This window comes from Melanerpes formicivorus, unplaced genomic scaffold (genome assembly GCF_026170545.1).
Source record: "Melanerpes formicivorus ecotype bairdi unplaced genomic scaffold, bMelFor1.0.p_v2 SCAF_30, whole genome shotgun sequence".
NCBI lineage: Eukaryota > Metazoa > Chordata > Aves > Piciformes > Picidae > Melanerpes > Melanerpes formicivorus.
In genome coordinates this window covers 2328810-2356241 of record NW_027142382.1, presented here as the reverse complement: position 1 = coordinate 2356241, position 27432 = coordinate 2328810, and the positions used below count along the sequence as shown (strand labels likewise).

General features: G+C 40.6%; 1 protein-coding gene across 1 annotated transcript; it reads left to right on the top strand.

Annotated features, from left to right (window-relative positions):
* Nucleotides 1-27432, top strand: TMEM47 (transmembrane protein 47). Its single transcript, XM_068155060.1, has 3 exons — nucleotides 1-387; nucleotides 16193-16333; nucleotides 23535-27432. The coding sequence occupies exons 1-3, from the start codon at nucleotides 162-164 to the stop codon at nucleotides 23711-23713; spliced, it is 546 nt and encodes a 181-aa protein (XP_068011161.1). The 5' UTR covers nucleotides 1-161; the 3' UTR covers nucleotides 23714-27432.

Genomic DNA, 27432 nt, shown 5'->3' with positions numbered 1-27432 from the left:
GTGGCGCTGTCCACAGCTTGCGAAAGCTTCTCCCCACCGTTAGTCAGCGCTGGTCTCACTGTTTCTCTCCTCCCGCCCCTTCTGTGCGGAGCTGGGCTCTCGTTCTTGTTCCCCTCGGGGCCGGCGGCAACGCGTCCTCCTCCTCCTTTCCCCCGGGCCCCATGGCTTCGGCTGGCAGCGGCATGGAGGAGGTGCGCGTCTCGGTGTTGACCCCGCTGAAGCTGGTGGGACTGGTGTGCATCTTCCTGGCGCTGTGCCTGGACCTGGGAGCCGTGCTGAGCCCCGCATGGGTGACGGCGGACCACCAGTACTACCTGTCTCTCTGGGAGTCCTGCCGCAAGCCCGGCAACTTGGACAGCTGGCTCTGCGAGTCGACGCTGCACAGCGGTGAGATACGGCTGCCCCAGGGCTTGCCCCAGTCCCCTCCGGCTCCGCTCTCCCCCGCTGGCGGCACTCCTGTCGCGCAGCAGCGCAGCGGGGCGCCTGACCCCTTCAGCGCTCCTTCGGTGCTTTCTACCTTTCCCCTCAACATCGGCTGCCTCCCGTTCCCCTGGCCGCACCCTGGGCACTGTGACTTAGCCGCCTTCCCCGTGCCCTGGATGCCCCGCCAGCATCCCCTGAGCCGCCTCTCCTTCACCCTTGTCGCCTCCGGGACTGAGTCCCAGCCCCTTCCAGGGACCAGCGCCTGCAGACCTGAGCAGTGCCTGGGGCGCTGCCTTGCCATCTCCCGCTGCCCCTCCGGGGTCCCCGCTTGGCGCACTCCCCGCCCAGCTCCGGCCGCTGCCGCCGGGAAAAGTCCCCGGCACCTTTGTCCTCCGGCCCTCCGCACCCTTCCCGTTCCCGAGCCGCTCCGTCCGTCCTCATCCTTCTTTCTGCCTTCTCGATCCCGGAGCTTGTCCCCCCCGGGCCGCGCGGCCCCGACTCCGTATCTCGCTGCCAGGCGGGTTGGATGACGGCGGCAGCAGTCGCTGTCAATATCGTGTGTTGGAGGGGGGAGCATCGAGAGTCCGTGCTCGGTTCGTCCCTCTGCGAGATCGTCTAGGGTGCAGGAGAGACGTGAGCTTGGTTTCTGTGAGTGAAAGGGGTGCCTGACTGCCTATCTCCCTGGACTGTGTTTTCACAAGAGATCTCGGGCTTGGACTAGGTTCGATTATTTTTCCGTGTGGCAGTTGTTCTCGTACAGTGAGAAACTGTTGGGGGTGAAGTATCTTTTAATTCCCCCCCGGCTCCTCGGCCCCCATCTCCCGAAGTCACTGGTGTTGGAAAGTTGTGGCTTTCTAAACCAAAACTGGTTGTTATTTTGTCCCGACTGAGGACGCCTGGACTCTCTCGCTCTCTCTCCATCCCCGAGTGTGCTTGTGTGTGCCTTTTCTTTAGCAGGTACTGTTCTTCCCATCGCCTTTCATACTCATTTGCCTTCAGCCCACACTCCCTGTTTTGGTTTCTTGATGCTCATCTGTTCTTCAGCTTTCTAGGTCTTGGGTCATAAATAATTTTTATTTTTTTATTTTTTTTTTTTAATGTCATTACCCTATTGCTTGGAGTACTTAAACAGGTTGTGAATGATATGAATGAGTTGCCTGTTGAATAAATTATTTTGTAGTACCATAATTGGTTCGATTTTCATGGGTTACTGTATTTACTTTATGCCTGATACCAACTTCTGGAGTTTTAATAGAAACACGAATGAAGCCAGCTTCATTCCCCTACACCCCCTCCCCCCGGCCCCTGTTTTCATCCCCATCCCTGTCCTCCACACATACAAACACACACACACATGCTTTACTAAATCATCCATTTAGTTGGGTGAATGGTAGAGGGACAAGATGTTTGTTTTGGGAAAGAAGGCAGGGGGCTGGCTGTAGACAGTTTCTTTTTATCTCAGTTCTCTGAAATCCTTCTGTGGATTCTGGAAAATAACTGATCTGTTCTTGAGTAGAAATTGCACAGCTTCCCTTGCTGCTGTGCTCTTCCCCCCCAACCCCCACATCCCGGTCATTGTGTGTAATAATATTTGCGAGTTTGGATGTTTTTTGGGGTTTTGTTTTAAATCAGTACTGCCAAAACGAATTACAAAGAGATGTCGGTTTCAATCAGTTCCCAGGGTATCTACACGAAGTTGGGAGAGCTTTCTTTTCCTTCCCCAGTATAAATGGAAATTTATGTAGGAATGTCAGTTTCTACGTGTCTCCTTAGCAACGTGAATCCTTTGCCCCTTCTCCCTGTCTCCTGAAATAGTATCCCCATGATTGCAGAAAGACTTTTCAAAGAGCTTGAATGAAAACCTGCTTCAAATCCCCCCCCCCCCAGCCCCCCCCTCTACGCACACTTTATTGGACTCCCCTCTCAACCCATATCCTCACCACGCATGCGTGTATACACACAACTGGGAAAAGCAGGACAGCTTATGGAACAGCATAAAAGGACACTAATCTCTCTCTCTCTATTGGTCACCTGTCTGTTTATGGGAAGGTGGAAGATGAATGAGTGAGGATGGATAGGAAAGAAATGTGCTTTTGTTGGTTGCTGTGTTGTAAATCTGTCCTGTCCTTGTATTCTATCCTGTGCAAAAATGCACACCCGACCACTATCATAAAAGTTCCTTGAATGAGCTTTACTCATTTTCCGCAGATGCTTTCCAGTCTAGAGGAGCCAGGTTTCACAAGCTGCTGGGGCAGAAATGAATGATTGTTTTATGTGAGGCTACTGGAATAAAGCCTTGGTGTTCCTCATGTTTTGCACACAATGCTGTGCTCTGAGGAGACCTGAAATTTGAGAAACTGCACTGTGATTCCTTTGCCTTTTGCTAGTCTGTTGCAGTTCTTATTAAAGTCAATAGGAAGGCTTGCAGTAAGTTCACCAGGTTGGATTGGGCTCATATTTGAGACCATTTTGTGTGCTTGCCTTAATATTTTAAGTGCACTTCCTTCCTACATTGAGAATGTAGCAAGTGGTATATTTCTGAGATAGTGGAGGGCTCCCACAGAGAGAGCTCACACAGGGAAAGCTCTTTTAGCTTGATACCAGTGCAAACAGCTTTGGAGCTAGCTGGCTGTGAAAAGCAGTAGTACACACAGGAAAAAGGCATCTTCACCTCTGGTTTTAGGAGATTTACTTCATCATCCCTTGAAGGAGAGCACCTCAAGTGGCACCATCAAGGGCAAGCTCATGCTAGAAGCTGTTAAAGCATATTTGAGGTTTAATTAAAAATCTTTGTTGTAATTAGATATAGGACCCCTGACTGCTATCAGAAGGGCAATTTAGTAGTGGAGAGCAGAAGGAAATGTATAGAGCATGATTACATTGGCTGTTATAGCTGGAAATAATCCCTATGTTTTCCTTGAGCATTGCTGCAGCTTTAAGTATTATGTTCTTGCATTTATTCATTCATTCACTGTTTTGAGGGCTTTATATATATGTGTGTATATATATATATATATATATATATATATATCTCCTGCAAGCAATCCATTGCTCTTATACTGTTTTTTTCAAGTTCTGTAAGTAATTCACAATATTGATAGTTCAAGAATGTAAAATAATGAGTTAAATTAACTTTTGAAATCTGAAGATTACAAATACCTCATTTTACCTTTCTGCTGTCTGAGGCTTTTGAGTCTATGTAAGTCACCTGTTAAGTTTTGTGGTTTTTTTCCCCCTGTAACTGTAGGAGCTAGCAAGGTATTCTTGCATATCCATCATCTCCCTCTTCCCTCGATGAAATTCTAAAATTCCTATTAATTGAGACTTCAGGAGCTGAAAAACTATCAAAGTTGCCAGTATGAAAAGCTTCCTGACAAAATACAGAGATCCAGCAATGCTGCTTTACAGTTTCACTAGCTGTCTGGGCATAAAATTATTATCTATGATCAAAGCTTAACTTGGATCATGCACAAGTTTGTCTTTAAGTCAGCTGTGTTTTAAATTCATGTGCTAAACCAAAAAATCCCCCACAACTTACAGGGTTTGGAGTGTTCCTTTGCTGTCTTAAAATGAGATATTTTTTTTTTAGACCTCATTTGAAGTGGCTCATGCCTAATTTGTGATGATTCATTTACAGATTCATCAAGAGTTATGGGTTATGTATGAATATTTATTTCTATCATAGAATCTTCCCAAAATTGTGTGCTAGTGTGCTTGCAGCTGTACAGAGAGTTGTTTTCTGCCTTCAGAATTAATAGACGTAAACTTGAATTTGTACAATAGACTGCAGCCATTACAGTTCTTTATATCAGAGATCATAGGTACACAGGATGTGGAAGACACAAGTGGCTCCCTAGAATCTGATGTGCAGGAAAACATTGTGTATTTTGGTTTCAATACATGTATATGCTACTCATAGAAAACAACCTCTCCCTTGCAGCAGTTCAGTTAATGTGAAAACAGTGTATATAAAAACTATGTTTGGATGGTTTCGTACTGATGGACTGCATTCATCCTCATGAATGGAGGTATTTGGCTTGTTACTTAACAACCTGCATATTTCTTTATGCAATGCTCGCTGTTGTTTAAGAATGCTATACTCTTCAAGAACTGTCTGCAAATGTTTGAAAGACAAAACATTCTCCAGGAAGTAAAACAAGGTCTCTGTAGGTGTTTAAACTGAGCAGTGAAACAAACCTTGAAGCTTAACTTACAGCATAGTGCAGTAAAACAACTTTGAGTCTAGTTTTATGCTTATAATTGTATTATAATTTGTTCTTTAAAAAAAGCATCAGAGGCTGCTCATTCAGTAGCACTTGAAGGAGTTTAACTTTAATTATACATTAGATGCAGATATCTGAATTGACATGACTCGATAGTCTTGGATGGTATCTGCTTGTTTAGAATCTAAGGAGTTGTTCAAAGGGGAAATTGCTAGCTCATAAGCAGCTTCCTCATTAGAAGAGCTGGATCGTTGCTCAGAGTTGATGTTGACAATATTTGTAACATGCTCAGCAAGGCTGATTGTTTGCTATAAAATAACATAAGAACAAATGTAATCTTACTAAGCCGAAAGGAAGTAGCTCATACAATGTAAGGAGGAATTAATAAAACATTCCTTCTGGTTTTGAGAACTACTCTGCATTATTGCATATTGCTCTCTTTAATAATCATCCCCAACACTTCATCTGAGGGTGGATATAAAATCAAAAGCCACACTACTTCAAACTCAGCATCTAAGACCCTGAGCAAGTTGATTTAACTTTGAAGTTGAGTCTGCCTTAGAGATTGGCCCTGCTTTCCATGGGGAGCTGCGCTAGATGACCTCCAGAGATTCTTGACCATCTAAATTATTCTGTGAGTCTGTGATGACTGATACTCTGTTTATGCCTGATGCCTGTCTGACTCCTTCAACATTTTCAAAATGCCTTGAATTTCTTACCCCTCACAGTGGCCCCAGATAGAATATTTTCAGGTATGCTCCCAATTTTACAAATGGACCACTTATTGTAGCCTCAGGATGTTCCAAGACATGCTCTTTGGGAGGAGCAGATCTAAGACTTCTCTTTGGTAGTCTGGACCCTTTAGTGTGATGTAGGATACCATTTCAGTCACCCATTTCCAACCAGCTAAGAGATATAGTTACAACATGTAATACATGAAGTTTGTGTGAGTTTATCTGATCAGGTCAGGAGCACCATACACCTTATCACTGATAATACTCTTAAAGTCATAAAGGAAGGAAGATTTCTAGACTTAGTGGGTTATTGTTACTGCCATTGTTTATTGCAGTTTTAAAATTGGTAATGTATCCTGTTGCTTTAAAATATTTTTATTAAATAATAAAGTCTTGCACCAATAAGTTAAAATGTTCCTTGTGTTAGGGATAATATCAGTGGTTTAAATATTTGATGAGATTTTATATTTAGAATCATATAGAGAGTAATCTTGCCTCTATTACTGATTCATGGCCAAAGGTGACCACATAGGATTCGAGCTAACAAGCAGCAGGTGGGATGAAGTCTATTCAGGTATATTGCTTTATGTATTTTCACTTTACTTGTTCCAGTTCTGTACTATAAAAGCCACCATTTTGATAAGAAGTACTTCTTATTTTAAGTGTTAATTGTTTTTTTTCTCAAGGAACGATGGAGTGAGTTTTGAAGATTGCAAAAGATTGCCAGTTTGCTTGAAGAGTGTTGGTAACTGGGGGAAATAATTACATTGCTGTTCCAGTGCAAAGCCTACTTCTTCCTTCTTCAGATCGCTAAAATGTAATAGTACATTATACAGGAGAGGTCAGAAGAGGTGGTATTTCCTTGAAAAGCTTGCATAACACATCTCCCACACTTCTTTCCTAATGGCATAATTCTATGATTTCCAGGTTTTGGGGAGGTTATTGGAGTTGTGGGTGTGATTGAGTTTTTTTTGTTTGGGTTTTTTGTGGTGTGTGGTTGTTCTTTTTTCTTTTTTTTTTTTTTTTTTAACTGAATGAATGACTCTCCAGTAATTAAAATGGCATAGTAGTGAGCTCTTCTCAGAAGAATGCCATGTATCCAGTGGAAGAAATTCCTGAGCACATGCTGTACTAAATGAATTATAGATTACATGTTGGTTTTTTTTCTGTAATGCTGTGCTTGTCTTGAAGTCCTCTGTTGGCAAAAATGATGTGCAATGCATGTTGCCTTTAAATAATAAAGATCTGTGTGATGGCACTCAGTTAACTCTTTATTTGAAGATGTACTGCATTTAAGGAATGTAAGCTTTCATCTTCTGGAGAGATGTGTATCAGTGAGCAAGCACCTGCTGTTTCAAGTTCCTCATACATCTGTAGCCCTCCCTACCCCCTTGGGCATAGTTGTCTTGCAAAATCTGTTTCCTTTGCACAACAGTAGAGTTGCTTACCATATTTTTATTGCTTCTGTTGTTTAGTCTGATCTCCTATAGAGAGGGGAGATAAAACTTGTAGTGGTATCAAAGCACGCAGGAAGTTCTAGCAGTCTCAGGGTCACAAATAGTCTGATGAGCATGGTAGATGAAATGGAGACATCAGTCAGATTAATGCAGTCTGTATTTTATGCAAAACTGCTGTAAAGACCATCCTGAAAAACTTGAGATGATTTCTGCTTTGTGTGCTGCTTGCCACTCTGGGAACCAGACTGTCAACTGCATGGTGAGTGGCAGGGTGGAAGGCAGGGTAGCTGTGTTTGCCATTGAAAGGTGAGTGGAATCTGTACAATGGCTACCTAATTATTTTTCTGACCTAGCAAGTATGTCCTTCCTGGGCTGAGGAGGGTTGGTAAAAGAGCAACTTCTGCCTGGAGCATCCTTCTACTGGGCTGTTACCTTGCCTGGAATGGAGCTGGCCTCTTCCTTACTAATTACAATTGCTATGGAGAAAAAGAAAACCATGGGAGGAGGCTAAGTGAGAAGGATGCAGCTCTTTAGGAGATTAAGGACTTTCTTTGCTCAAAGGCAAGAGAACCCTGAGTTGTGGCTGGCTTACAGTAGCACTCAGTGTGTTTATTTGTCACTGGAAAGGTGTGTAGATGACACCAGAAAGATGTAAAGGACCAGTTAGGTAAGAAGCACTTCAAAGCAAGACTCGGATTTAGATTCCTTCATAGATACTTGTTCAAAGACCTCAAAGATCTCATGTTTATCTTTTTTCCACCTTGAGTGGGTCTAGCAGATGGAAGAAGAGAGTGTTTTCAGTCTGCCCTGGTGGTTTAAGAAATTATTCTGGGAAATGGGAGCAGAGGTTCAAGTCTGCAACCAGAACTGGGAAGCAAAGACCTTACGGTTTCTGAGACACCCTCTAGACCCTGGTATATTGCAGATAAGGAAGTGCCTTCCTTTCTTCCTTCATTAGTCAGCTATGGTTAACCATTATCATTCTGCATCTCAGCAAAATGCAGGTGTACTCAGGTTTGCCTCAGTTTATTTTGGACAGGTCTTGTGTTTGTTGTCTTTTTCTTTTGCTCTAAATGGCTCTTTACTCATCATGAGGAACACTTAATTAGAGAATGGCTTGAGTTGGGAGCGACCTTACATCTAGTTTCAACTCCACTGCCATGGGCAGTGACACCTCCCACTAAGCCAGGTTGCTTAAAGCCTCATCTAGGAATGAGGTGACCACAGCTTCTTCTCTGGGCATCCTGGTCCAGTGTCTCACCACATTCACAGTAAAGAACGTCTTCCTAATGTCTAATCTAAATCTACCCTGCTCTTGTTTAAAACTATTTCCCCTTGCCCTGTCACCATGGGCCCTTATATAAATAGTGCCTCTCCAGCTTTCTTGTAGGCCCCCTGCAGGTACTGGAAGGCTGCTATAAGGTCTCCCAAGAGCCTTCTCTCCTCGAAACTGAACAGACCAACTGGCTCAGCCTGTCCTCCTAGAAGAGGTGCTCCAGCCCTCTGATCATCTTCATGGCCCTCTTCTGGGTGCTCTTCAATAGATCCATGTCCTTGTGTGGGGGGCTCCAGAGCTGGATGCAGTCCTCCAGGCAGGGTCTTACCAGAGCAGAGCAGAGTGAAAGAATCTCCTCTCTTGACCTGCTGGCCGCACTCAGGACATGGTTGGCTTTTTGGGCTGCCAGTGCACATACCTGACTTAAATCAAGTGCTTTAAGGTCCCTTCCATCCCAGACAATTCAATGATGCTATGATGCCTCATCAAGCAGCACCTCCAAGTCCTTCTCTGCAGGGCTGCTCGCAATCCACTCATCACCCAGCCTATATTTGTGCTTGGGATTTACCCCTACCCAGATGCAGGACCTTGCACTTTGCCTTGTTGAACTTCATCCTACAAGCACCTTGTACAGTAATTGGAAAGTGACTGATGCCTTGTGTGGAGCCTCTCAAACACTTAGGATTTTTGGCATCCAGCATAAAATTCTCAAATTTCTGTTTGGGTGTTATCAAACATCTGGTGAATCAGAATTGCTGTTAAACCCACCTATGTTGTGCAACTTGAATTATTGAGGGCTTTCTCCCATGTGCTGCTCTGTGTGGATGAAGACCAGTTCCTTAGGGAACAGCTCAGTAAGCAAATTTCCTGCTGAAAAAAAGAAGGACAAAATAGTTTTGTCTCTTCCACTTTTGTTTGTTTGTTTGTTCTAACATACCTGTGATCTCACACAGTGTTTTCAGAAGAGTGTTTTGAGTTCTGTCTTGAGGAAATAATGCATTCAGTCACAGCTGGCTGGTTTCCATAGCTTTAGGCTTTCTAGGTGGCTAAGTGACTTTGAGGATACTCACACAAGTCCTTTTCATAGTTCAAAAAAAAACCCCAACTTATTCTCAATCCATAAAATAAAAAGAAAACATAAAAGCTGGAGTTGATCTGTCCAGCAGCTATCAGTAATAAGCATACTATAGAAATGGACAACGAGCAGAAAATGCTTATTTATTGCAATTTTTGTACAAGGCTCTGCTGTGGAGAGCTGTAGCTAAAGCAACTTACTGGAGATTTGGTATGGAACCCGCCTGAAAGTGCTTCTCTCTGCAGTGTGCAGAAGTGTACCCTGTGGAGTTCCAAAAGACTGTACTTGTGGTGCTGGCTGTACAAGAATAGAAAAGTATGGGCCAAGTAACTTACGGACACTGAGCATTCCAGTTTTAACCACTGTCCCCTTCATCCTGAACAAAATTCATCTGATCATCTCAGCTCCTTAAAAACCATCATTTCTGCTTGGGTGAGGTTCCAAAGGATTGACTTTGTGGAATAATTTTGTGAGAGCTTAATGGCCACTGCAGTACTTGTTTTACCTTGGTATTTCTGTCGAATTCCATGGAACTTGGCCTTCCACAGGAGTGTGTGGATCTGGTCATGCTGAAGAAAGGGAATCTACTGATTGTGTGGCTAATGCACTTTCAGAAACTGGATTCTACCTCTGTGTTTTTACATAATCACTATGGGTTTTTTAAAACTTTTGTTGGCTGTTTGATGACCAAGTTAGTGAGTGTTTATAAACTTAGCCAGAGATTCCTAATTGCTTCATATTCAAAAATATTTATCTTAGTTGATTGTTATGACATTGAGTAGGTTATATTTAATTTGTTATGCGTGGGTAGCTCAGCTTTCCATGCTTCACTTGACATGTTTTTTGAATTCATTATTCTTGAATTTAAATGTTATATTGCAATTTCTAATAATATTTATTGGCTGACGGTGGATGCATGAAAGGTGGAAAGCTTTGCAATAAATCAGAAAAAATTACCTAAGAGTAGTGCTGAGTTTTATTTCTTGCCCAAGGCTTTGCTTACTGCTATGAGAAGATCAGCCATTACCTTCATCATGTAACAGCTGCATGTGTTTTCTTACATCAGCATCTACTAGGAAAGGATCATAGAAGCATAGAATTGTTAGGGTTGGAAGGGACCTCAAGGATCATCCAGTTCAAACTCCCCTGCCATGGGCAGGGACACCTCACATTACAGCAGGTTGCTCACAGCCACATCCAGCCTGGCCTTAAAAACCTCCAGGGATGAGGCTTCTGCCACCTCCCTGGGCATCCTGTTCCAGTGTCTCACCACCCTCATGGTGAAAAACTTCTTCCTAACATCCAATCTGAATCTACCCATTTCTACTTTTTTCCTTTCCCCCTAGTACCTGACCCCCTAAAAATCCCTCCTCAGCTTTCTTGTAGGCCCCCTTCAGATACTGGAAGGCCAGAATGAGGTCTGCTCAGAGCCTTCTCTTCTCCAGACTGAACAGCTTCAACTCTCTAAGTCTCCCTAAGTCCCTAAGAGGTGCTCCAGCCCTCTAATCATCCTTGTGGCTCTTCTCTGGACATGTTCCAGCATGTCCAGGTCCTTCCTGTAATACGACACAGTACTCTAGGTGGGGTCTCACCAGAGGGGGTTAGAGGGGGAGAGTCACCTCTCTGGACCTGCTGGCTATGCTTCTCTTGATGCAGCCCAGGATGTGATTGGCTTTTTGGGCTGCAAGTGCACACTGCTGGCTCATGTTGGGCTTCTCATCCACCAGCACCCCCAAGTCCATTTCTTCAGGGCTGCTCTCAAGCCAGTCGCTGCCCAGCCTGTATCAGTGCTTGGGATTGCCCTGACCCACATGCAGGACCTTGCATTTGGTCTTGTTGAACCTTATGAGGTTGTCATGTGGTGAAGAACCATTGTATAAAATTAAGGAATAAATTATTCTTTCTTAAGAGATTAATTCAGTTCACTGACATTTATCTCAAAGAATGCTGTACACAAACGTCTTGCATATTCTACAGTATGTTTTGTGTCCACTGCTTCTTTTACTGTAGAATCCCAAGTAGATAAAATTTAATTTGGGGGAAACTTGCTAAAAACATGAAATCCATGGCAGTGCTAGCTAGCCCCGTGTTGCTCTTTTTCATGTTACAAGATTACGTCATTATTAAACATTTCAGAACTTTGAGATGTTTGTTCCTTTTATGACTTTTCCTGATTTTTATCCTAGTACTGAAGTATTATTTTTTTTCCTCAAGAAATAGCACAGATAGAGCTGCTCTTAATTAAAAATGAATGTACAGCTTAAAGCCTTAGGTCAATTCATTTGGGGGGAAGAAGAGAGAGAAGTCACACACTTCAGTGTGCAATTAACACTGTGCTTCCCTATCATTAAGAAACAGGCAGAATTTCCAGAGGCAAATGAGACCATTCTGCCCTTACAAAAAAAGGCACTGAGTTATGCATGATCTATTAAGTGAAATAAAGAAAAAAGTTATTGACATGGTTTAGGGTTTGGTTTGTTGTTTTGTAGGTTTCTTTTTTCTTGTGCTTATAGACATTGCAATGCTTCTTGTGCATCACAAAAATATGTTTACAATTTTACACCTGAAAATAGCACACATTAAGTGAGGCTTTTCTTAAGACATCTCTCAAGTTAGTTAATGTGTTGATTTGGGTTGATTTTGGTAGGGTTTTTTTGGAATGGGATAGGTGGCATTATTGGAGTAACTCTTAACATACTGGTAAAATGGTGAAACACTGAAAAGATCTGAAGTTATGCTTTCTGTTGGCTGCAATTGCAAACAAAACAACTTAATTGGAACACACCTGTGAGGTGACAATGCTTTTTAAAGTCTAAAGAGATTGGTGGGAGTGCAATTTTACTGGTTAAGTGTTTTCTTAGGTAGTGATGTGTTGTGTAAATAAACTGTAGTGATGTACAGTGAAAAATACTGTTGTGTATTCTTAAAGCATAACCACATTGTGCTTTGAATCCAGGAAACTAATAATTATTATCTACAAGTTCCCATTTTGCTCATGTTTATACATGTTTCTATCTCTCTGAGAACAAGCAGTCCCTCTGAACTACTCAGGCTCCTGCACTGAGTAACTTATTTGCAAGATTGGTGCGTGCCTAGAAATGGTGCAAGCGTGCTTTGGATACCCTAAAATAGGTTTATGGTGTTTATGTTCTCCATACCAGTAACACTGTGTAACAGAACAGCCTGCTGTTCCACTTTGGATGCTGTGTGCTACAAATCACACCTGGGCACTTTGAGGAATCAGAGAGTGTTTTACTGTAGCAAACTCTGTGGTTATATTGTGGCACCTATCTAATTTACGGAGTGTTCTTTCAGAGACACTGATTCCACTTTCTTTGGATCTTTCTCTTCTTTTGTATGAAGTCCAGTGGCCTGGATTTTTTTCTTGAAAAGTAATTACTGTTAAGTGGAAGACCCATACAGAAGATTTTACTTCCTTAATCCAGCATAAGCTTTATTTTGTCACCAGATCAAATGGCTTTCAGAATGGAAAGTCAGGTTTTTCTATGATGACAAGGAGATTTAAACATGTAGTTTCCATGGTAATAGAGGCAATATAGGAAAATTCAGTCTAGTATACTTTGTGCACTAGTGTCTGACCTTCATGATGTTCTTTAACCAGCATCCCTCTCAGATGCAGCTCAAGGCAAAGGCTGGTAGCTCTATGCTCCTGTGAACAGAAGCTGGAGCTAAAATTAAGAGACAATTCCAGACATTGTGGCTCAGAACACAACTTTCAATACTTAATCCCTCAGCTAGCAGTAAGGAACATTAAAAGCCTCACTTTTGTCCTACAGTCAACATTACTGAGTAAGTTCTCTTATCCAAGAAATTAATTTTGTTTAATTAAGTCAGCTCTTTTTTAGTTGGGAGTGTAGGTGTCGTCCAACAGTCATTTGTCCTTTTACCTCCCACATCAGTCCTACAGTAAGGTGGTTTGTTTATTTTTCAACCTTTCCAAAATCCATAGATATATCTGTCCTGGAAGCTGAACTATAGTCTAACCTCACAGTTATATCATATTTGCTTTAGTTATTTTCTCTTATTTGGTGATTTTGCCAATGTTGGTTTAGAAAACAGTAGGATAGTCATCTTTTTATTTTTGTTGTTGTTGTTCTTTTCATTTAATTACTATTCCAGTCTTGCACACCTTTTGTTTGCCATTAGACTTTGGTGTCTGAACAATGTGAAGATAACAGTTAATAATTTATTTCTACTGGCTTTCAAAAATCTTAGCTTCTGAGTTTCCCATCTGACACTTTGATAGTATTAATCAATTTTGTATGGCTTTTAACTTTGGGGCTGATATGGATTTGTGTGTCTAGTCTTTGTATCTGTGTAATTTTTTAGTAACAAGGGTTCCTTACATTTTCTCCCAAAGTGGTCCATTCTGTTTATTTATTTCTGTATTTTGTATTTGTAATGCACTCTGATACTGGAAGAATAGTTTCTAAATCATCACCGTTCTAACCACTTAGTATTTCTGAGCTATCATCTCAACATTAAAAGCCACTCATGACAGCATTCCCATCCATGACTGCAATTGTATTTCCATCCCAGTAATAGTAGAGCAGCAGGCCACACAGCAAACTGGATGTTAGAGATTGCATGCTGACAGGAGGAGAATAAGAGATTGTTCCCAGCCTTGGGGTTTGGTCCCGTAAGAAAATGAGGAGTAAAATAGCTTGCAAGATTGAGTACTGAGTAATTAAAGTATTAGTAAACAACATGCCTGAATTGCTAAAAGAAATTAAATGTGTGTGCTTGCACAAACATGCCTTTAAACTACTTTCTATTTTAGCAATGCTTTTAAAGCTCTTCTATTCACTTTCTTCTTTTAATCTCCTTCATTCTTTTTCATATAATATATGAAGGCTTTTTTTTGGTGATAATAGCAGCCAGCCTTCCATTCCCAAGCCCCACAGCTGCACTGTTGGTATCTTCAGCAGATTATGTCCCTTTTAAAGCTGGATGGACTTTAAAAAAAAACATGTGCTTTTGCTCTCTTCAAGAAGGGAATGTGAATTTTTGTCCTTTAACTTTAAGATATCTACATTGATTTAGGAATTATTTTTTTTACTATATAATGCATTTTGACACCATTCTGAATACTGTATAAGGGTTGTTATTTTCAAAGGAAGGAAGGATGCATTTGATCCATAGATCTATTTCCCAGCAGATGATTTTCAGTTGTCTTTATTGAACTACTTAAATAGTAGAGATAACAGTGATCTGATTATTTTTCTTGATGCCTGCTATTGGAGAGAGGCATGGTTACTGACGGTACTAAGCTGTGTGGTGCTGTGCACTCACTTGAGGGAAGGGATGCCATTCAGAAGGGTCTTCACAGGCCAGTGAAAAGTGGGCCAGTGACAGCTCCGTGAAGTTTAACAAATCAAATTTGGTTCAAGGTCTTGCATCTGGGTCGGGCCAGTCCCAGGCACAAATGCAGGCTGGGTGCAGAGTGGGTTGAGAGTATGTCTGAAGAAAAAGACATGAGCTGGCAGTTTGCTCATTCACACGTATCCTAAGCTGCATCAAGAGGAGTGTGGTCAGCAGGTCAAGAGAGGTGATTCTTCCCCTTTACTCTGTTCTTGTGAGAGGCCCACCTCAAATTTGTGCCAAATTGTGGTGTCCCTGTCATGGGAAGAACACAGAGTGAGTCCAGAGGAGGGCCACAAAGGTGATCCAAGAGCTGGAACACCTCTGCTATAAGGACAGACGGAGGGAGCTGGGTTTTTTTAGCCTGGAGAAGACTCCAGGGGGACCTTATAGCTGCCTTCCAATACCTGAAGGGATCCTACAGGAAGGCTGGAGAGGGACTACTCATAAGGGTGTCTAGCAGCAAGACAATAGGGAATGGTTTTAAGCTGAGCGAGAGTGGATTTAGACTGGATCATATGAAGAAGTTCTTCAGTTTGAGGGTGATGGGTCTCTGGAGTAGGCTGCCCAGGGAGGTTGTGGATGCCTCTGCTCTGGGGCTGTTTAAGGCCATGCTGGATGATGCCTTGAGCAGCTGACTCTAGTTGAGAGGCATCCTTGTCCCTGGCAGGGAAGTTGGAGTAAATGATCTCTAAGGTCCTTTCCAACCTGGGAGTTCTACGATGCTCTTTTGCAAGAAAGAGACAGCACAAATGCCATGCCATTCTGAAATTGTACAGAAGTTTTTAAGTTAGATCTTGGATGTTGTATAGGCCTGTGATGACCATCAGCTTGCAAACAGATTTTGGTTTACGTAATTTATGACTGCAAGGATATTGTGTATAACTGTCCATTACGTATAAAAATAACTAGAAAATACACTGGACCAAATCCAGAAGTAGCTTTTGGGGAGAGGAAAGAAAAACAGACATTTTCACAGATAACTTGACATTTTCATAGGGATTTCAGATTTTACTTGATCTGCATTTTATGATCATTTGCTGCCTCTATAACAGCTTGACTTCCATGCTTTTTTTTTTTTTTTTAGTGTTAAATTTGTTTATTTATCAGTTCCTTTGAGCATCTCCTTACTTTTACCTTTTGTTTTATTATTCATATTATGTGGCCTTGCTTCTTCCCAAATGACAAGTGCATGTGATAAGCCTCCATGAATTTTCCTTTGTATATCATTGTAATGAGCTCAAACGGAGGTTTGGCTTTCACTCTTTTCTGAGAAACTCATGATGGAGGCAGCAACACATGCTGGCTAATCCTGACCCAGTCTCAATTTCTCATTCTAAATTGGACAAAAAACAGAAGACCAAATTATTCAGTCCTATTTGAACCAAAATCCCAAAGAGGCCAACTAAATGTGAAAGGTTGCAGCACTTTGTTCCCGAGTTGCATCCGTTGTATAAAGGTGTTTCACTAATTAGGAGGAAAGAAATCCAAAGCACAGTTGTTTATTTACTCGAGCCTCAATGCAAGTCTCTGTTCTTCGTGTTCTGCTGTTTCTGTCAGGCCTCTGGACTTACTCTACTGAAATTGTATTAATTTTTTCCCCATTCTTTTGTCCCTCCTAGACTGGCAGATAGCTACTCTCGCTTTGCTGCTGGGTGGTGCTGCCATTATTCTTATAGCTTTCCTGGTTGGGTTGATCTCCATCTGTGTAGGATCTCGGAGGCGGTTCTACAGACCAGTTGCAGTCATGCTCTTTGCTGCAGGTAAGCAGATTACTGGTACCACTATGAAAATTTCATGAGAGCAGCTTCACTTTTGTGAAGAAAGATATACCATGTTCTGCATACTAATTCCGAGCCATTTGGTTTACTTCTGTGCTAACTCTGGTGAGGTTTCTCGATATGCTGGTTCTGCATGACATCAGTAATTTTTGCAGTTGCACTGTTACTAATTCATAAACAATTATTTTATTTTCTGCACATTTTATTGTTTGTTGAAGTACATGCAGTGGGGGTAACCGTGGAGGATAAATCTCAAAGTACTGTTTTTAACCTATGACTCCATGCTGCTCAGTGTCCTCATTTTTATTCTTCATGCAAAGCCATTTCTGTGATTTTAATGTTCTTCCCTTTACAGTTTTTAAAACAGGAAAATTAATGCCCAAATATGAACCCTTGAAGTCCTGTGTGTCAAAATTAATAAGATTATGTTGCGAGGTGTTTATATATACCCCTGTGCCACGAGGAATTAATTTCCTTGTATCAGCTTGCATACTTAGTTATTAATTTAACAAGCTGTCACAGCGTAGCCCCTGTCTGCTTTTTAAAACATGAAAATGGAACAGTTTATATAAACTATCTCAAAATCTTAAGGGAGACCTATGAATTCAAATTGTCTGGAAGACTGATCCAGTGAGCTGTAATTACAATATCAAATCATCTCCTTTTGTACATTCTGGTGCTTTGAGGCTTAGTCAGCATGGATGTTTCTGTCTCTCCTGAGATTCACCAAGGCTGGTTTGCCTTCGTCCTGTCACTCATACCTGCCTTGGAGCCAGCAGCTTAAGCCCCTTCTGATAGCCCATAATGAAGAGGATGACAGGACCTAGTCTTTGGGATGTGTTAAAAAAAAAAAAAGGCGCATAGAAGGATATGTAAAGATAAGGGTGCAGGATTTGTAGAGTATTCAGGAACGAAACAAAGCTCCGGGGAAGGCTCCTGCTGCCCCCTGCTGTTAACATTACCTTAATTGAGCCTCAGCTGTTTAAGATGCACTTCTGTTTGCTCAAGACACATTGGTAGGTTATATTTAATTTGCTTTTAGGAAATGGGTGAATCCTAGGGTCAGATTTCCTCAGCAGAAGTCGTCTCTTTTTATTCTATGTGTTGTTTTGCTTGCTTGGCTAAATGAGTAAAGGCACTAGTGCCATTATTTTGCAATTTTATTCTAATTCTGAGATTGTGAAGAAATCTGGGAAGTTACCTTTGAAGGAAACAGGGGTTTTTATTTGGCTTTTGACTTAAATTCTCATAACACTGTGTAGTAATTTAGTAATTATTCAGCCATATGCTGCCATATTGTTCATTTCAGTTTGTAGTAGAAAAAAAAATAAACAACTTTCTCCAAGGAAAAAAAAAAAATCCCCAAATCCTGCAGTTTGTCTTAAAGCTTAATCTGTTCTCTTTGGCACAAAATTATTTCTAGTCTTTACTACAAAAGGTTGGGGTTAGGGAGGTTTAATGCTTGCTTACATCAAAAAGCAAAATATATCGGTCCTTTAAGGCTTGAGTGGTGTTCACCTCTTTCCTTTGCTCCTGTGTGTGTGCATGCGCATTTTAAATAGCCATGACTTGAAGCTTATAAGATGAGAGATCACAGAATTGTCAGGGTTGGAAGGGATCTCAAAGATCATCCAGTTCCAACCTTGTTGCCATGGGCAGGGACACCTCACACTTGATCAGGTTGCTCAGACCTCCATCCAGCCTGGCCTTAAAAACTTCCTGGGATGGGGCCTCCACCGTGACTGAGATGATGAAGCTGAGACAACCTTGCCCAGTTCTTCATTATCTGGCAAATCTAAGGAGAATCCTTTTAGGATTTGATTCTGACATCATTAGTGTAGTTTCCTACAGATTTTATCTTTGATGTCAGCTATTTTTAGAGTTAAATATGGCCTGGCATATCTTGAAACAATTATGGAAAGAATTCCATGCTACAGAGCAGAAGGTTAAGATTGCAGCACAGTGGAGTTTATGCCTTATGCAGCTGTCCATGGATTAAAAGGTTCTCATGTGGATTTCACAGATCTTTTAGGATAAACCCCATCCCAGGCTGTGAATCTGCTGGCAAGACTACATATTCTGTATGACTGTGGTTAGGAGTCTACCAGCTGCCTCTCGAGGAAGGACACAGGATGCATTATCTAGACACATTTAATGATCTGTATGGCTGTCAGGTAGAAAGCACCACTTTGTGGGAGAAAGGACAAAATGTGAAAGTGGTTTCCAGGCACTTTAAACGGTTGTCTTCAAGCATTAATTTTTATATTTCTAGCTTTGCTTTTTATTTTTTTCCCTTTTGTGGTTCATTTTTCTTCCTTTTTTTTTTTTTTTTTTTTTTTTTTTTTGTTTTTTTTTGTTTTTGGGTTTTTTTTTTCCCTTCCCAGCTTTAGATTTGAGGTAGTGACTCTAGGTAAGGAAGAAGATTGACTGACTAGGACTGGAATAGATGGAAGACATGAGAAAGCAAAGGGACTAAAGATATAACTCAGCCTAGGTACTGAGAGTAAGCCAGCAAAGGGTGAAGGGGTGTGAGTGTGTTTAAAATACAGTCAGCTCTGTGTAATGGGGGAGGAACAGCAATACCTCAGGTAATGTGAAAATGTGGAGCACATAGAGAGGGAGTTGTAGAACACTTGTATGGAGCCATCTTGGATCATTCAGCTCTTCACAGCATTTTTGGTCTAGCTGAGGTCACTAGCTTAGGTACTTGCTGGAGTATCTTAGTGCTCATGAACCAAACTGGCCCTGTAACCCATGTCCTCAGACTTTCCAGGGATTGAGTTGAGGCTGACCAACCTATAATTGTGTGGATTTTTCACTTCTAGCATTTTTTAAATGGACTCATTAACCTTTTTTCAGTTGTTTGAATATCTCCTGATCAGTGTTATGTTTTTTTGTGGAGGGTTTATGATTGTGTTGGCCAACTCTTTCATTGCCCTTTGGTCAAACTCATCTGTCTCTATAGATATGGGTGTAACTCTTATGTCATCCCTAACCTAATCCACCACTGCTGACACTGTCCCAGATCATGCCACTCAGAGGCCTTGAACAAGATGCCTGTCACTAAACTGGCTTTCTCATCCATCATTGTATGGATATATTTTCTGAACTTCTTTGCTGTGAAAATTCTTCTTACTCTTTTTGCCATCTCCTAACTTTATGTTGGGGTCCATCTGGCCTTCAGTTTTCCTGATGTTATATCTTAAGTAACAGTGCTTTTATGCTCCTGTCATTGTCTGTCTACAGTTGTTTCATAGAATCATAGAATCAACCAGGTTGGAAAAGACCTCAGAGATCATGAAGTCCAACCTATTACCTAATAACACCTCATGACAACTAAACCATGGCTTTAATGCTATGTCCAATCCTTTTTTAAACACCTCCAGGGACAGTGACTCCACCACCTCCCTGGGCAGCACATTCCAAAGATGAACAACTCTCTCAGTGAAGAACTTTCTCCTCACAGCCTAAACTTCCCCTGGCACAGCTTGAGACTCTGTCCTCTTGTTCTGCCACTGGTTGTCTGCTCATGTATACCCCTTTCTTGCATGTGATTGAGAAACTCCATTTGACCACCTGGGCATCCTGACAGTTAATTGCACAGGTTGTATTAAATGCAAACAGTTTCTCAGAGAGTAGTTGTATGTGTGTTAACCTTTGAACCTGCAACACCCTTTGCTTATTAATGAAGTGCTCTACTCACATGAAGGAGCAGAAGGAATGTAGTAGAGAAGAGAAATGCAGAACTTAGTAGCCAGCACCACCATTTTTTGTAAATACAGACCAATTAGAAAGCCACACCATAACTGTGGCTTTTTGACAGCAAAGTTGTTATAGCCAAGCATTTGAACAAGTTAAAAAAGATCACAGAAATGATATTTTTATAGTTGTAAGTATTTGTTGTGATTCCTGCAAGTTTGATATAGTGAGTACACATTATATTTCATGTAAACGGCGTAAAGCTAGTATTTGTGTTCTGTGCAGGTGTCTTACAGCATCATAGTGGTAGTCATAAAAATGGGTCCAAACTTGAAGTGAATAGCCTTTTTTGTTTGTTTGTTTTTTGTTGTTGTTTTCTCATACAGGAAATGCTAGCACATCTGAAAAAAAGTGCACACGCTTTCCATAAGCAAGTCAACACAGCATGGAGTTCCTTTAACTTCACTGAAAGCAGATTAGTGGTTGCAAGCATTGGTTTTAACATCTTTTAGGGTCATACTGGTCATTTTTCATAACTTCACCAACTGGGTTTTTTATAGCCTACATAGGTCCCTTCCCACTCCCCAGGAAGAAAGTGATGACTGTTATGCTGCCCAGCTGTTTCCACTGGCTAGTTGCTGCCAGGACTTCCTTTGACTTTTACAGTACTGTATCCAGAACAGTAGTAGCAAAAGCAAGAACCCTCACTTTAAAAATTACTTAAATACCTGTTGTGGGTGTTGCTGCTTTAGAACCATGTTCCCCTTCCAGAAGAATCATTTTTTTTTGGTTTGTTTTGACAAGTCCAATCTGTAGATTAAAATTCAGCATACTTCATATGTTTGAGGGAAGATGGAAACCTTCCTTAGCTGGCATTTGACACACAGACATACACAGAGCAGATTGTTGACTCAGCAGAGAGTCTTCATCTGGCAGTTCAGGAAGCCACTAAAAAACTTGCATATTTCCATTCATCTTAGGAAATCCTTTTTGACTTTGAATGGTCTTAAAGCATATGCCTGAAAGCTGAGCATATGTTCAGGTGGTTTTAGGTATAATGATGCTCTTATTATACAGAATTGAAATGCATAATCTCTTCATAAAAGTAGGTGCTTCCCCTAGTGAATCCTGTCAAAATTTCTCCAGTGTTGCACCATGTTTTATGAGCTGGCAGACAAAAAGTTATATTAAAATGGAATAACACAAAAGTAACACTTCAATAACTTTAGGATTAAAAAAAACCCTGTGGATTTTGGTCTTCACACTAGAAAATCCACTCTCCAAAACATTATTCAGGTTGTCAGTCTCGAGTAAGGCTCCAAAGACTGTTCTGTGTGCTAAAAGGGGAGAGATGAATTTTCCAGTGTTTTATGAAGTGCTACCAGTGAGGGTGTAATGAGCATTTGAGATCATCTCCCCATACCAGTCCCTTCCAGAGGACAGACAAACATTAATCTCCAGGCCTAATGAAAGTGCCAGTTTAACAACACTGAGGAGTGCATGTGGGAATAAAAAGGCAAATGACAGATTTTGAGTGTGCAAGTTCTCAAGCAGTAGAAGAATACCATTAGTATCAGTAATCAGTATCAGTATCACTAAGGTTGGATTATTTTGTTTACCTATAATTTCTAAGTGTAATTTCAGAAGGGCTTCTGTAGTCCAAAGTAGTCTTCCTGTTATCCACTGGCATTTGATATTGACTCTGACTTTGCAACAATTCTCTAAATTGTGTTAATTCTTTTTACAATACTTAATAAACTGTAAAAAAAGGACCAGTCAATGTTGAAGAAAGTGGTTATGGCATTATATTGAGTGCCACTAAACTTCAATCAGGCATATCTCAGACCTGCAAATACTTAAGCACATGCTTAAAATTATCAGCCTTTTCTCACTTGTACCCTGTGATAGGACAAGGGGCAATGGATCTAAACTACAGCACAGGAAGTTTCACCTCAACATGTGGAAGAGCAGTTGTGGTGCTTAGGGACAGTTTAGCTGTGGAATTGGTATAATTGGGTTAATGGTTGGACTCAGTGATCTTGGAGATCTTTTCCAGCCTAAATGATTCTATGATTCTATACTGTAAGGGTCACAGATCACTGGAACAGGCTCCCCAGAGAGGTTGTGGAATCTTCTATTCTGGAGACTTTGAAGACCTGTCTGGATACATTCTTGTGTGACCTGCAGTAGATTTTATGGTCCTGCTCTGGCAGTGGGTTGGACTCAAAGATCTCTAGAGATTCCTTCCAACTCCTAACGTCCTGTGATCCTGTGAACTATATGGATGTGCCAACCTTGCCTGTAATCCAGGGGCTGGAGCAGTTTGTAAAGACACTCATGTGCTGAAGTCCATAAAAATGGCCAGGGTTATATGCTGGAAAGGAGCATTGTGAAAAGTCTCTATCATATATACCAGGGCCAAAAAGGGTGTTTTGCACATTCCTGTGATATTTAATCTTTTGTGGGTAGCAGAACTAGGGGCCTGAAGGATCACCACATCACACAGCTCATTGCATTTGAGCATAGTTTTCACCTGCTTGCCTTGGAAACTATTGTCCCAATTTTCTGTTACCATTGTGCCTGGAGTTAAAAGAGAATGGATGCTGATGAAACTGAATCTTATCGTGAAAACTGTTCTTCATCTCTGTTTTTCCTTTTCAGACTACTGCATGTGGTGGGGCTTTTTTTGATGTAGTACTATAATTAACAGGTTTGCTGAATTCCACTGCAGACCTGTGGATCAGGCTGCAGATCTGGTGAGGAGAGGATGCTGTAAAAAGTAATAATTTTTAAGCTTCTTTTATTACCTTGGATTTTATCTGCTTTATTAGGTTTTTATCATGAAGCATTTCTGATCCACCCTCTAAATTTGTACTAGGAGTCAATGCTTTGTCGGTTGGAAATTTAGTGACTGATAAGGTTTTGTATATTCTGTGGTATTCGGTGTAACAGTATCATTAATTCTGATTACAGTACACAGTCATGTGAAATATGAATTCAGAGAGCATCTACTGAACATAAATATTGTCACCTACTGGAATGAGTTATTTCTAGGCTAAGTAAATTATTTAAATCTGAGCTATTAATATTTTTTTAATACTTGTTTCTTGTTTTGACTTAAAATAAGAACAGGTGATCTTAGTGTTGTTTTTATGGAAGGAATAATGACTGCAAACTAAAATACCAAGGAGAGACAGAATTGGGAGAGGATTGCTTTCACTGTTTATTTCATGGACATCTGAAGGATCATTGTTATACTGTGGCAGTAACATTTGTTCATCTGTGAGCGAATATGGAAGAACTTCTCTGTTCTCTGTGAATGAAATGAAGGTGATACTCTTTTTCAAAAAGAGCAGTACTCGCAAGCTAAAAATGCAGCAAAAGCATTTTAAATGTGAATTTGAGTTCTGTGATGTTTTCCTTGTTTTATGGAAATGAATTAAGGCTGCTTCTTCTGACATTTGGGTTTATTTTTCTCTTTCAGTTGTTCTCCAAGTGTGCAGCTTAGTCCTTTATCCAATCAAGTTCATCGAAACGGTCAGCTTGAAAATATATCATGAGTTCAACTGGGGCTATGGCCTGGCTTGGGGTGCAACTATATTTTCATTTGGGGGTGCCATTCTTTATTGCCTGAACCCTAAGAACTATGAAGACTATTACTAGAATCATTTAATGGCGACTAAAATAGCAAAAGGATTACCCCATCTTTTCTAACTCACGGTTTTTTTAGAACACTTGTGGAGCACCAAACAGTCTGCTCTGTTGATAAAATAGCCTTTGCCTTTTGGGTGTGAACACTGTAACCAGCTTTTACAACCATTTAAAAGAACTGCAGACACTAGGATTGCTGATCTTACATAGGCAGATGCTGCAAGCTGCTGATACATAAGCTTCATTTTTCCTGACAACAAGCAACAGGATCTACGTGACTGCGATCATTGTGAGAAAACTAGTTGGAATGAGAGTGCAATGCCAGCATCTGCTATTGCCTTCAGGGGAGCAGCTGGTATAGGCTCCATTTAGAAGTTTCCCTGTATCATAGAGGATTCAGATGTCTGATAAGCAGGCAGTGGCATCCTGTACAATAGGCTGTGTTGGCCCCTTGTTACTTGCTCAAAAAAAGCTCTTAAGGAATTAGTTGCAAGTGACTGTTGAGGGCAGTGAATGTAACTAGTTAATGACTTGTCTAATATGTTCATTCAACAGTCTTCTGGGAGAGTAATAATAATAAGAAAAAAGCAACAGCAAGGCACCAACCACACAGGATTTCATGAATTGGTAATTGACATCAGTGTGCCAGCTGTAGCAGATTGTTGAAGGAAGTCCAAACTGGGAGACACATGCTTCTAACTGTTTAGTTGGAAGTTGTCTCAGCAATGAGTGTTGTGCTGGGAGGGTGGAGATAAGAGAGAGCAGAAATAGAGCTCCTCTGTCCCTGAGGCATCTAAAGTGTATGAATGAATTGCAGTTGTCCTAAGTACCCGCTTAATTTCTGAACACCATCATGAAAACAATGCATATGGAACAACTTCAGTTATATTTTTCAAAAGTATTTGTTAGTATAAATGAATATATAATACAAATATAAATGAAGAGGGAGAGAGTTGGTTCATCTTCAAATGGTAATACGAGCTGTGATGCAGTGGTTAAAATACTAACTTTGTATACATTTTTGAAAGTCTCCAATTGGCATCCCCAACTTTGGTTTGGTGTTACAAAATAAACATGAAACCTGTTTGTCTTCTGTGTACACCCTTGTACAGACTCTGTGTTATGGGAAATGCTTAAATGTTCACATCAAGTTAAGACAGAACTGGACAAAACAACTGCTTGTTATTCCATGTGTAATCTAGTACTTACAAATTCTTTTCTAAGGTTATTGCAAGGCTATTGCAAAGAAAACAACTGCCATGTAAAAAAAAACCCAAGACTAGTTAGATTGTGAGTGTCTCTGATCATCAAGAGCACAACTGAGACCCCATCATGTCCATATTAAAACATTAACAGTTCAGGAGGTAATCTCTTGTTTTTTAAAAGCTGAGCTTATAATGGACTGGTTGATGATGCTGTACATCTAATTTCTCCTTGCCTAGTATGTTTCCCGCTTAAAACATCCAGAGACTGTACCCATGAGACTCAAGGCAGTAAGAACTTTCACCTGAATTTAATCTGCATCACCTTTTTGTTTTTGTTTACAATTTGCTTCTTTGGATATCTTCAATTAATTATGAACATATTTTTATACAATTCTGATCTTTAGAAATGACTATTTTTTTTAACGGAGAAATTTAAAATATATACTATGTGAAGCTGTGCACAGGCAAAATACACTAGGGTTGCACATCCACCTCTACACAAATGGTTTTGCTTGTTACGTGGAAAAAGACTGCTAAATTACTCAATGTTAAGAGCAAGTGTACAGTGTTAATGCCTCTGCCGCTGTTTGCAGGGCACAGAGGTTCTGCAACAGCTGTGGAACCACAGGGCTGCCTTTAGGAGGTTGTTGTGAAAGCATTGCTGATGTATGGAGATGGCTTATTAAAAAAACTCTGCAGCTCTCTGGTGTTAAATGTTTACTGCTGCAGCACAATATTCCATATCAGCAGTCTTTCCAAGACCAGTGGTGATTGGCTACATTAGATGGAACAAAATGATAGCTCGACTTGGCTTGGAAGGGATTGAATGGCAATGCTTAGAGAACAAAAACGATGAGAGGAAAAATTATGTCCACTTGTTCTGCAGGCACCAGAGAGCATTTGTAACTGTGTGGTTTTTTTGTCTTGAGACTGACTTAAGGCAGATATTCAGTATATCTTCAGTGTATCTTTCTGAACAGCTGTGTCATTCTGCTTTTATTTAGCAGCATGAAAAACATTGCAGTTTGGCATGGGACTTAGGTTAATGTAGAGAAGCGCACTGTGAGAAGTCATCTGTACCTTTCTAGGAGGGTGGTGTTCTGGTGCTTACATTGTGTGGCACTTTGTCTATGCTAACAAGAAGGTACAGTGCTGAACCCATATCGTATCTACTACTTTATCAGATCTGTTATTTTCTTTCTGTAGAGTTTGAGTGAAAACAACTGTCAGGCCTAAGGCATATGCACATTAATGGCATGTGCTCTGCAAGTCACCTGGCTGTTAATATGAAAGGCAAAATGTTCACAAACACAAATGCCTAAAGACAAGATTCTTCGTTCATATTTGAGTCAGAGATCTGATTTTCAGTCTCAACGCCTACTTCTCCTCTTGAAGACAATGAAATCTACGAGGACTTGTCTCTCAAACTCCTCAGGTCCTTTGTGTATCTACTATATGGGTTTATGTACCTACCTTTAGCTACTGCCATTTCTATCCTCCCACCCCTCCTTACCATGCCAATTTTGGCAAGCATTCTGTTTCTCAGCACTGAACCAGAAGTATCTATAAAGTTCTAGTGATCTTGTTTCTATTTTTTTTTCTAGCCACAGATCTATGTCTTGAGTGTACGTATGAGAAATCAATCATTTTGTATGTTGTGCTTGTGTCATGTCACAGTTATTTCAGTTGTTCGACTTCATTTCACTGGCAGGATGATCCTCTAACACAACAAATCCATTGTTTTTCTTCCAAATATATATATATATGAATAAATAAATAAATATATAGAGAGAGCAAACTTGCAAGCAGGGCTAGTTATTTGTATTTTTTAAGCTTAAAGTATACCGTCCGGTGCTGACAAGTACCTAGCACCTCTTCTGGATTTCTTGCACAACTCTGTTTAGCTTTTTGTACATTTTAAAAATGAATATAGAGAGACCTATGTGTTTGAAATATAAATGATATATATATGGATTAGCATGTAACTGTATATTATTAAACATGCAATGAACTGACTGGTAAGTGAAGTCTAATGGTTAGCAATGTAATTTATTCAGACTGTATTTTTGTACAGCGCAGTGCACACTAACCTGTTGCCTCTGTGTCCTCTATAATGCCTAAAACTGTGCCTAGAAATTTCATTTCTGTCTTGAAAGGAAGGAGAAGAAAAAAAAAGAATAATAAAAAAAAAGAGAGAGAAAAAGACAACTAAATGCTTCATGTTGCTGATGGTATTGTTTCTTCTGATGTTGTTCTTTATTTATTTTTGGGGAAGTGTATGGTATGTTTTTTAAACGAATCCACCAAACCACAGTATGTTTTAAATGCTCATTGGCAGCAGGGAAAGGCAGGTCCATTTTGTTGTGTTTTTTGGTTGTTTGTTTTTTTCTTTTATCGAAACTTTAAAGTTTGGAGTTTTAGTACCATTTCTGCATTTCACAATTTTTGTAGCTTACATAAAGTTTTATGTGAAAAAGTAACTGATAAAATAATAATAATAAAAAAAAAATTGTTACAGTAACCAAA

Excerpts from the sequence above, each read along its gene's own strand:
- TMEM47 (XM_068155060.1), top strand. The coding sequence starts at position 162 with ATGGCTTCGGCTGGCAGCGGCATGGAGGAGGTGCGCGTCTCGGTGTTG. Across the intron at positions 388-16,192 it reads CGAGTCGACGCTGCACAGCG|ACTGGCAGATAGCTACTCTC; the intron begins GTGAGATACGGC and ends TGTCCCTCCTAG. Across the intron at positions 16,334-23,534 it reads AGTCATGCTCTTTGCTGCAG|TTGTTCTCCAAGTGTGCAGC; the intron begins GTAAGCAGATTA and ends TTTCTCTTTCAG.